The sequence below is a fragment of the Calonectris borealis genome, chromosome 4 (genome assembly GCF_964195595.1).
Source record: "Calonectris borealis chromosome 4, bCalBor7.hap1.2, whole genome shotgun sequence".
NCBI lineage: Eukaryota > Metazoa > Chordata > Aves > Procellariiformes > Procellariidae > Calonectris > Calonectris borealis.
The window spans coordinates 56,613,976-56,625,982 of NC_134315.1; the positions used below are offsets into that span (position 1 = coordinate 56,613,976).

Below are 12,007 nucleotides of genomic sequence, written 5' to 3' on the forward strand. Positions count from 1 at the left end.
TTCTTCATGCTTTTCAGTTCCTTTTTTTTCCTAAACTGTTCATTGCTGTTAACTTGTTCCTCCATGCATTTGTACCTTCTTGTCTCCTCAGTATTAACAAGAGCTGTCACTCTACCGAAGTCTAAAAATTTAGTGATGTGCTTTAATTACCATGATTACATGGCACCACGCTGTTGTGCACCACTGCAACTAAATTCTGTTAATCCCTTAGGACAGCAGGCCATCGAGATCCTGGGTCTAATTGATGCCAGGGTTCAGGAGTGGCTTGTGGGTAGTTAGAACAACTGAAGATGGATGCCAAATCAGGTTGTTACCTCACAGTCCTGTAATGGCGTAGCTTAGGTGCTAGTAATCACCACCCTTCCAGTACAGCTTTCTCCATACTCTGCAAAGTTCCTACGCAAGGTAAATTCTCAGCTGTCTTTTCTCCCCTAGATGCTATTTTCTTTGCATTGTCTCTACAGTCTGAGATGGAAAGAGTGCAAAATAAATCTAACTTTATATGCCGTCCCCAATTATTTTGCCAAAACTTTTGCCTGCCAGATAGTGCCAGTTTCATCTTGTTGGAGCAGGTAGGGCTCTTTGTCTGTTAAAACTTCCTTCTACCTTTGAAGTAGTATATATGCCAAAAATTCTAGGCAAAAAACAATACTAATTAAATGCCTAGTAAAACTAAATAAAACAGAAGATGCAGTGGGTTTTGTACCCAGCAGAGAGCTTGTTTGCCCTGTAATGTGATTCAAACACAAAATCTGAAGGGTTTGTCATTCCTGTTTGAATGTTCTTGGAGGAATAAAGGGAGAACTGAGACATGGAAACTGGCCTTGCTAATGTATGTTTCCTGGATGGTGACAGATTTTCACAAAACACTTCACTGTTTGAAACTGCTACATTCAGATTTAGAGTTGGTTTTGAATTTTGTGTAAGGCCCTGTTGTCATAAAAAAAGATAAATCTCTGGGAAAGAGTAGAACACTCAGAAATTTTATTATTCTGTGTTAACATCTAAGATGGCCCAGTGTGACTCTAGCATTCTGACTTTAACAACTTTCTCTAATATTGCTGAAAGTAGAATCAGGAGACACGTTTTGTTTGCATCTATCTTTTCCTTTCCCTTTTTCTTTCTACAATTTCTTCTTGGTCTGCTGAATTGTGTACCCCTTTTTATATTAAATTGACATACTTTCAATGTATTAATTCAATACCCTGGGGTTTTTTAGCCTAGACATAGCTGGGTTTTTTGTTTAGTCCTGAAACACTTTCACTTCAAATTCAGGCTAGCCATATGTTTAAGCAGGGGATTTGTAGATACAAATAGATATTTGCAGCTGGAGGTAGTTACTTAGATCTTTAAATGTCCTGAATGAATATGTAACTTTTACCTGAGACAGCAATATGCCATTAATTTCTGATTGTTACCTAAAAAGTATTCAATGTACCTGCACACAATTTTAATCACCAAGAAGAGTAATGTTAAGAAAACTACTTTTGCAACTACTAGTAAGATATTGATCTGGAGTAATGAGATACTACCACTGGGTATTTGTCTCTAATAAGTAAATGTAGGACAAACAGGCTGGGAGCTTAAAATAGGGCTTAACATAGGCAAATCTTCAGCCCGCATCAAATATGGGGCTAATTTCCATTGTGGAGGTCACAGAAAAGAGAAATAAATCACTATATTTGTACCATAAGCTTTTATGGTATCTGTCTTCTGTTTCATTTCTAGTACAGTGGCATAGATTTTATTGGAATTGTACCAGGAATTTGGGTATAACGTTGAGTACTGAAGTAATACTTCACATTTTCAATCCACTGCTTTGCTTGTTCTCCTGTAAAATCCTCTTCACATTGGTACTCAAGTATGAGTGGGTTGACGATGGGTTTTCTTAGGCTGTCAGCAAGACTTCTGCTGATGAGCTAAAACCCATAATTTAAGTGGAAACTTTACCATTGTCTTCAATGGGCAAGTGTTTCACCTAGATTTTGACACTGACTTGGAGTCTATGAAGAAATGAAGCTAAAGTGCTAACAAGAACCAAAGTTGAAGAGGAAACAAATCACTAGAATTCTTGGTTTTGTTTGTTTGTGAATACTGAATACAGCGTGGTTTTGTGTGTGTGTGTGAATTAAAGTCTTGGTTGCAAAGATTTCTCACATGGACACACAAGATTGAGTAAACAGAGGGAGGGAGGGCGGTGGTTCTTGCCTCGTTCACTGCCAGGGGAGGTTACAGTAAATGAGACCGCACAGTTGTGCCTCCCTTTCCTTCCTCCCCAATGTATTTACATTCAGACAGTGAATACCACTGTTGGTGCTTTAAGGCAGAGAGGTCATCTGCTTATTGAGAAACATTTCAGATGCCAATTAAACTTTTTTATTAAAGTAAAAATACTCTGTATGAATTTATCATAAGCAGAAGAGCAGAAGGGGGATTTTGTTATCTGAAGTGTGCTACGGTTTAGTCCTCATTTCCCTTTTGCCCTGCCAATGAGTCTTTGAACTGCTCTGCAGGGACTGCTACTAAAATTACCAGATTAATAAATCTTCCTGGGATGTGTTTCTCCATCTCCACACAGAATGATTGCTGGGATGCCAGTGCAGTGATGGGGATTTGTAATGGGGATGACTGTCAATAAAAAACTGTGCTTAGTATCACTAACTTGTTTCATCTGGCATGTGATCCTGGCTATTTCAAACCAGAAGAGAAACTGGAGTGGCAGCCTGGAGGTGGCAACCAGAGATAGGATGTTGAGACTGCCATCCCCTGCTGCTTAAACTGTTTTGAGTTCTTTGTTCTTTCTTTTCTTATTTCTGCAAAATCCAGAGACGACTTTATTCATTATATAATCAGGTTTCTTAGCAGCTCATGTTTCAGTCTGTCTAGCCAGTCATGGTGACCTGTACCATTGGATTCTGAAGTATGCATCATGTATGTGATGTTTTTTCCTCTTATTTTTGACACTAATTGGATGAAAACTGCTTACACCTCGAAAAGTGAATGCACTGACATCTTAAAGTGAATGTTTTTTAACAGCATTTAGGACAAGCTCATAAAAAGTTTTATTAATAATAAAAGTCAAATGACTAGAACATAAGCATTACTGCAACAGCATGTACTAATTAAATTAATATACTGTGATTTTACTGTTGTTTATTTAGGTTATAATTTTTTTTATTTTTAAAATGAATTAATGGATTTATCATCATTAGTCTGCTCTTTCAAGGTTGCAAGTGGACAACATCCAAATTTGTCTTGGTTATGGCACAACAGTCATCAGTCAGTATTTAGTTTTAGTTGTGAGTCTTATTCTAAAGCTTACAAATAATTTAAGATTTCCAGCAAGTATTTTGCAGCTAGAACTGTAAAATGGTTGTGTGAATCTGTAGGTTTGCACGTCCTTCATATAATGTATTATTGACTCTCGTCAGGTTTTGCACTGTGGTTACCAATCACAATTACTAAAAAGTTAATATTGGAAGGCGTCTAGAGAAGTCCTCTGGAAATGCATTCTTTGTATATTTTTTGGCCCAGAAGTGTTGTTGTAACAAAATCACTATTTGTAATTTCACCATGATGTATTTCTGTTAAGTTAGTGTCAGCTTCTTGGAAATAGGATTAAATAAGGGTCGTGTTGTTTTCCAGATTAAAAAAATTGTAACACCTATCCCTGAAAAAATGAAGTGTAGCACCTATTTAAGTTCATACTGAAAAAAAAAAAAACCAACAATATTAGGATAGCAAAAGAACAACTTTTTTGTATAGAATCAGATTTTGCTCTTGATAGGATCTCTCTGTACTTACTTAAATGGCTATGAGGAGAGAATGTTGTCCAGAAATGTTATTACAGTTACAAAGTTAGGTGTTCAAAAGTCAAAAAGTTACAGGTACAAAGTAGCCTATTAAACTTTAATTAGGACCCTTGTTCATAGCATTGATTGCCTTTAATTATGTAAGTGCATTCTTCCTGCCCCCCACGCCCTGTGAAGAACCTGCCCTCATTGCTACACAGGATAAATAGTGCTCAGTTAGTTTATATATATAAGCAGCAGTTATTTGTTACTTTGTTTTGTGTTTGAGTTTGCAGTTGCATTATTTATGTATTGAATGCTATTCAAATCCGGTTGAGAAAACAGAATTATTAATTTCCTAACGTGCTTTTCTGTGGAACTCCTTTCTGTAGTGAGTGCTGTCCAAACATGATTTTATTTTATCATCATTTTGCATACTAGTATTTAGCAAGATTAGGATGAAGCATTTCTTCCATTTCTGATATCACTTTAAGACATTACTTTTCATAACACTTACCAGTATACAGTATTTTTTACATTCATATTCAAACTCCCTTTAATTTCAGATGCATTTGTGATTGCTCAGATGTCTGCAGGTCAACTTTAAGGTCTTTCACAGAAAGTGCAATACAAAACTAATGAGCACTTGCGAAAAGCATGTTTTAAAAGCCTTCTAGCTTTCTGCCTCAAAACTTCAGGATGGGAACCTGAAATTACCTAAATTCTTTAGAGCAGCGATCAGCTAATATCACTGTCATTTCTCTTACTGGAATCCTCTCCTCGTTCATTGAGTTAATAGTTAATAAATATACTAATCTTTGACTTAAAAAAAGGCTTTTAAATGCATTTTCCCTGAAATTTTCCAGTGTATTCCACAATACATGGAAAAAAAATATATATTTCCCCCCCCAAAAAATATATCTTAAAATATTTTCCATCCTCATGAGCACATCTTTGGAGAGAGGAAGGTACGTCAGGCGTATTTAGACACGCAGCCAGATCTGCCGGTGCCACAGCATTCCCTTTATCGCCTCCGAAGAAGCTTTTGCCAGGGCAGTGGGTCAGGTTATCACAAGAATAACTGAATCAGAATATGGTAAGCAACACCTTCTTTAAGTACAAGACCGAAAGTCAATGCCAGAGTAGGTCTAACTTGTCCACAGTACAGATCAATTTAAAAGAAATAGTCAATAATATACTGCGAATGAGAAAAACTGCTTTTGAGTGGTTGGTTTTTATGCAACCTTAATAAAGTCATTGTAAAGCAATCGCTTTCCCAGGCTCCTCTTCTAATCCTAGCCTTGGCATCGTTACCCAGTGACTCTGATTTTTCAGTCTTGGTCCCTTGTGGTAATATTGGTTACTCACTTCTGGAGCATCCAGCAATATATATGGGATCCTGGTCAGGATCCCGCAGATGCTGTACAACAGCATGTTTGTTGAGTTAGCTGGATCTCACAATATGGAGCTCAGGCAGGCCTTATGTCTCTTATGTCAATGTTATCTCAGATGTGGAAAAACAGGTGATAATTTGATCCAACATAAAGAAAGAGTGGCATAGGCAGATATTGCATAATACGGCAGAAAGTCTCCTGGTAGTTATTAAGCCATCAAAATAATTTCAACAAATTGGAACTGACCAGTACTTTACATAATGTGGCCATTGCTTTTTTTCACCCAATACCAGGAACTCTGTAACCAGATTTATTGTGTTGTCAAACACAGCCCTGCACAGTTGTCTTGTCTTCCAAACCCCAATGCCCGCATCCATTTTCCATTTCTCACTTTCCTGCACATGATTCTATTCTCTTTCCTTTTGCCCAACTCTTCCATTGTTTGCTATATTGACTTTCAGGGAAACTTCCCTTCTTCCTCAAGCCCACATTTCTTACCTGCTATAGTAAATTGAAAAGGTCAGTCACAGGGATGTTTACTGAAAAGGGATAAATACAATTCCATCTAAAGTTCTCTCTAGGCTTGTTCCTCTCCACTAGCCTGTGGATTTTTTTTTTTTCCTATCTGCAAAACTGTAGCTTTAAAATAACTTTATCTTACATCTAAAATAACATACAGAATTTCATCTAAAAAAAGAAAGTGGAAATGGGTGTCATGGTATTTCCTTATTTCTGAGGTTTGAAGTTGCTTGTCCATTTGTTTTCTTTACTCTGTTTTATTTTGCCAATTTTTCCTTTTTTTTTTCCCCCAGGTTGATTTCTGATGCTAAGATCTTCCTTAGAGCAAACTAAACATTCTGTGAAAAATCAAGTATGATAGTAATGATCACTGTCATCAGAGTTGATGACCAGTTAAAGATATTTTCAAGTAGATACCATTAAAGAACTATTATTTTTTCCTAGGTAAGCCACAGAACGAAAATTCTGGAGACTCTTTGTCTTACATCTATGAAACAGTTCTTGCAGATGGTGAGTTGAATTCCCGTTGCATTTACTCAGATAAAGCTGATACTCTTCAGAAAATTAAATTTGTTTTCTTACATCTTGTCAGACATGAAAGGCAATAAACTAACCTTACTATAGCATACAGTTGTGTAGAGGAACATGCCTTGTTCTCAAACATCCACCCACACATCTACACTTACACATTCTTGTGAGAAGTGTGAAAAGGGGAGGAGATTCAACAGGGACGTTTCCTTTTTCCTTTAATTTCAGAGTAGAGAAAAAGCAAGACGTGGAGAGCTTTCCTTTTCTGTTCCCAGCCTGAGGAGTTTTCCTTGTAGTAAAGAGAGAGCTGATTTGAAATTTCAGATAGATCAGTCCTACTCAGATTACATTTGCAGCATCATTCGTTGGCAGCCAGTGGCTGGGAGAAGCCCTGCGTCACGACTTCAGAGCCTGTTGACATTTGCCATTCTGGTTTATTTATATTTGTGAAAGCCCATAAAGAGTCTTAGTAGGGAAGACAGACTGGCAAAATCTCCACTTGCTTTTAGTAAAGAGCTACATAACATGTTTCCTATCCCCAGTTTTTACTTAAACAACTTTATTTCTGGGTTGACACTGTTGTGAAGTGATTGGCTTAACAGCGCACCAGCATGCTGAGTGATGGAAAAGGATGAGTAAGTTATTTTGGAATTCCTGGTGTAGCAGTTCTGTGCTGCTGGACTCTGAGTTACTGGCTCTGTGGGTCTGTTTTGCTGACAAAGTGTAAGGGCAGAAGGATGCTGCAAGCTCACTGGCTCCTCCTTACTGGCACAAATTTAATATACATAGGTGATGTATGGAGTTTAGAATTTTAGCTTCTTCAGTTAATTTCAAGACACGTGCATCAACCTATGTGCTTTTAAATACTCCAGTCATTCCTATTTGGTCCTGTGTTGAATATGCTATGGGTCAGTGCATTGAAGAAGTTTGTTGGTATAAAAAAGGCTTTTTGTATTTACTGGCTCATCATCCAGGTGCTCAATAATCTGGCATCACTGTTCCTCTCATTCATGATCGTGATGTCCAAAAAATGAGACAGTAAAAGAGAGAATGGTCAGAGAAAATGGAGAATCCCAAGAAAAGAAAGGACCAGGGAAATGTTCCTCCAAGCTACTCCCGCTTTAAACCCTGATTCTTTTTATATGAATCCTTCTCTGCTTTTATAAGGGGACTTGAAGAGCATCTTTAAGTCCACGTTTCCCATCAGGTGAATTGTTGATGTTGTAATAAAGTGAATTGACTATTTTCCAGCTCAGAAAGTCTTGCATTAAAAGCAAAAAATTTCACTTGAAATCTTTGCTGAAGTTGCCTGGACCACAGTTCTCAGTCTGCTTTTGGCAGTCATCTCGATAGCACTGATTGTATGTAGCCTCTGCTTGTTAATAATATCTAGTTATTGCTAAGAGGACCAAAGAGATTCTCAATTGCTGTGATGAGTGAAAGGGCCAACTGGAAAAGAAGGATTCCCAATAATTGTATCCAGTATGTGAGGTTAAGATTGACTCCCGAATGAGTGTAAGGAAATACGCAGTCAACATTTCTTCTGTGGTGGTGCAACAGGGAGCAGTTATCTGATACCACTGCAGAACTTCGGAGGGAAAAGTAGCCTAAGAAGTGAAATGATTCAGTTTCCAAGATTCAGCATGTCAGTCTTTACGAAACCAAGAAAGGTAAGACGGCAGCTGCAAATGAGCCAGTGTTTGTGCCCTGCAGAAAGTAGGTGAATCTTCAGGTACCAGACAGGATTTGACTTTAGATGAATTGTGAAAAAATATTTCCAGTGACTCTCTTTTCTCTTTGCTTCTTCCTAATAAGAAGGAAGTGTGTGCAGTGCTAAATTGTATGTATGACACAAACAAGAAGTGTCAGGAGAAATTATAAACCAAGAAAGGATTTTTGCTAGAACCCTGTAAATTCACAAAAGAACAGCACTTCATGTAAGGTCTTAAGTGGAGACTGGCATGCTGAAAGCTGAAGTTTGTTTTGAATATACAGATATTGTACAAAAGAAAGGATAAGCCGAGAGAAGATGGCGTTTAGACTTGAACTGGAATGAAAGTTGAACAGATCAGAAATATAAAGCTAAATGAGAAATCTAAAGCAACAAGGGTGGAAAGAGTAGCAAGTGGGTGACAGGACATTTGGGGGAGGAAAAGAAAAAAAACCAAAAAACAAACCAAAACAAACTATATCCAATAAAGCAAAGATAGGTGGGGAATGAGCAAGCGCTAACAATCAATAAGAAGTGATTGACAAAAGTGAATTGAGCAAGGCCTTGAGAGAAAAGGTCAGACAGTACACTGGAAAATGGAAAAACGATATGATCAGTGAGATCCTTTGGGGAAATATGAGCTACAAGCAGATGTGAAAACAATTGATTTGCTAGTAAGTGTTGGAAGAGATCCAGTTGTGGAATACTAATCACCATAATATGAATGTATGAGGACTCATTCCTGTAGGTGATAACTGAACAAGTCAGCTCTTTAGCCACTCAAAAATGTTGTTATGTGTTTACTTTATTTCTGGTTTCTACATGAGAAAAGTAGACTTATTTTTATTACTAGAAAGCTGTATTTTGAGAAATTTCCTTGGGGTTTCTCAGGAAATTTTCTGCTCCCCAAAGAATCATTATTTATAATTTGTACTAAGGTTGGAAAAGTGAAGCAATCTTACTAGAATCTGGGTATACAGTCTTGTAACCACACAGATAAAATGTGAATGCCTTATTGTGGAATTGGCATTCATTATTTTACCTGCAAAACAGAGCTAACCTCAGATTTAGATACCCATTAGATGATACTCAGCTTCAGAAAAGGCTGTTCCCCTTCTGTGAAACAGCTTTGTCTTTTTTAACTTTTGCCATTAAGGCTTGTATCCTAGCACTAATTAACTGAACTAATTAGGGATGGGCAAGTGGAACACAAAAAGATGATTTTAAAATGTAATAGATGTCTGCCTATTAAGTTTAACAGCAGGCATCTTTTGGTCCTGATCAGAGGTCTCATCAAACTAACATATATGTGCATACTGTGTTATCTGTATCCTTTACCAAACTAAACTGTAAAAAGGCCAGTACTTTGTAACAAAATAGATGGCATCGCTTCTGCAGATAAAGAAGAGCTATCAGAGTACCTCTGCTATGCTATTCTTTCCTATAACGCTCTCTGAAATCCTGTTTTAGTAAAATGTGCCTATTCTGGGGTCTAGGTGTTGGATTAAAGGACAGTGCCTTAAAAGATAAAGACCTCAGATTACTTTCCTATTCATAACCCTAACAAAAGGAAAATAATCAGGAGTTAGAAAGCAAGCATGGTTTTCAGATGTCTCTAAAAATATCACTCTTGATTGTGTTCTTGAGAAAGCAGTGTACCTTTTAGCCCGCTTTAAGGGTCAGTAGATTTTAGCTATTTCAAACCAAAGGTGGGCGTAAATTGCAAAGCAGCCTGTCCTCTAGTGAGTCAGTCTTGCTGACAACTCACTTTTTTTTTTCCTTCTTTAATACCAAATGTGTCTGGTGTGAGTCTTTCTGCTGACAGCAGCTGTGGCAGCATGGCACAGGGAGACCTGTGGTCTTTTAGACAGACAAGCGCCATGTAATTTAGAGCTGTACAGACCAAGAACAGCATCATAAATTTCATCCAGGCATTGCTAAGAGGCCTGTGCAGGTATTGGAGCTCTGCTGTCATACTCAGACTAAGATACGCTATTTGGTAAATAAGCTGCTGCAGTCCAAGCTAGTTTCTGTTACCAGATTGATTTAAGGGATGCTGTAACGTGGAGTATACTGTCTTGTGTCAGTAAATGTTTGGATAATATTAATGATGTGTATCCTGTACTTTGAGTAGGGCGAAGGCTGAGAATGCCATCTATGCCAGCTACCAGCATCTCTCCCCCTAGCCTCTCCCAATGCAGTTGTTAAAGGACTTTTCAGTTATGTTAAACTTCATGACCCTCCAGCCATGTCATTTTTTGAAGTTTGATGACTGTAAAGAATATTTTTCATCAAGAGAATAGCTTCAAACATGGCCAAGAGGGGAAAGTTTGGCTACTCACTCGTAGTTCCTTGAGGGTGATATCTGTAAAAACCTAAACCTCTATTCAGCCTGAAATCTGAGCTTCTGGCCTGCCTGCCAGGTGAGCTTCCCTGAAGTACGACTTGATTCTAAAATGCTCCCCTCTAGCTGTGTTCTTTTATATCTATGTAATTCAAAATGTAGCCACATGCCACTTTTGTGTCCAAGCATAGTGTGCAATTTGTGTCAGGCCAGTTATAAGAGGCTTGAATTGTAGTTTAGAGATAATAGAGCTAGCCCTTTTGGAATAATAAGGAAGTTGCAGGACCATTTTATCAGGCAAACAAGTTTTGAAGGTCTGCTCACAACCCTGGATGCCTCTGCTATCAGTCCTTTTGTTTTCAGTGGTAATTTGAGTCAGCAGCAGGAGAATAACCTGTCTCTGTTGTTGTAACAGCTCGTCTCACATTTTGGGCAATATTTGGTGCTGTATAATCCTCCTCAAACAGAGGTGGGATATGTGTGTGCTGATACCATAGAGAAATGGAACAAAAATGCCAAACTGTGCTAGAACTCCAGTAACTGAAGTGGATAGATGGACCCTTTAATAAAACGTGAGGCTTTAATAACTGAGAACTGCTGGTGCATACAGAAGGCCAGACTTCAGTTTGCTTCTGCCTGGAGAAGAGGCAGGATGAAAGTATGCAGAATGTAGAAACTGGAAATAACAGGCTTGGGTTCCATCAACAGTTCTGCTCAGCACCTAAATGACTTCAGGCAGGCAGTTATTATTTCCAAACTAATCAGTGTGCCTAATAGTTTAGAAACTCTTTGGGACAGTCTTACTATGTGTCTAAAGCTCAGCAGGGTGGTCATATTATTAATGCTGCTGCTGCAGCTGAAAATCATAGATTTGATTGCAGTAAAAATAATAACATGAGTTGATATAAAGTAAAAGATAAACTTAGTCCCAAAAAGCCTCTAAATGTATGCATCCTAACCAAAGCACTGATTGCTGAGTTTAAGTCAAATCTTTCTTCCAAGCCACAGACCAGTTAAGAACTAGTTAGTTGTCATAGCCTTAGATTGCCTCTGAATATACAATTAAAATCATATGAAAGTATATATATAAACACACACCTACAGTTTCATGCAAATTATTTCTTAAAGATTATTGATAAATTCATTGTAAATTGCTTTTTGCTGTTTTGGGGCTATTTGAAGGCAGGATTTTGGGGGTTTACTATCAGATCCAATATGGCTACACATAGTAGGACTTTTATATTGTGTTTAGATGCCTTTATGATGACTCCATTAGTCTACAATTATATCAGAGTGGTAAATTGTTGTGTACAAAAACATCCCCGATAATACAAGAACAGGTGGGTATGCACCCTCACAATCAAATCAATCTTTGCCTACATGTATATAGTAATGCATAAAACAATAGATATGGGGGAGTTCCAGGGATTGCTCTGTTATGGGAGAGAAATAGATGTGAATGAAAATTGCAGCACCATCGGTTGCTAACATGACATAAACACCAACTCCAAATATTCAGAAAAGGAAAAACTGTTCTTCATAGCTTTTAAAGGAACTGTCAATTTGATGCTTATTTGCAAGAAAAAATGTTTGCCATAAATAAGGTAATAGAAAAATTTTTGAGACATGGGCAAAATAGGCCAACTTGCCAAAAGCTACTGTTTTTGACAGAAGAACTCAACCATGCAGGAGAAACTGGGACTGAGAATGCTTTTGGGAG

At 37.8% G+C, this 12,007-nt stretch overlaps 1 protein-coding gene across 2 annotated transcripts in view; it reads left to right on the forward strand.

Moving 5' to 3' along the window:
- Window positions 1-12,007, forward strand: part of BANK1 (B cell scaffold protein with ankyrin repeats 1) — a 157,213-nt gene that overhangs the window by 24,695 nt on the left and 120,511 nt on the right. The window contains exon 4 of one of the 2 annotated variants that reach the window (XM_075149623.1): window positions 6,149-6,214. The exons of the other annotated variant lie outside the window; for it this stretch is intronic. Coding sequence (XP_075005724.1) covers window positions 6,149-6,214 — 66 coding nt within the window. The remainder of the gene's footprint in view (window positions 1-6,148; window positions 6,215-12,007) is intronic. 2 annotated transcript variants of the gene reach the window in all.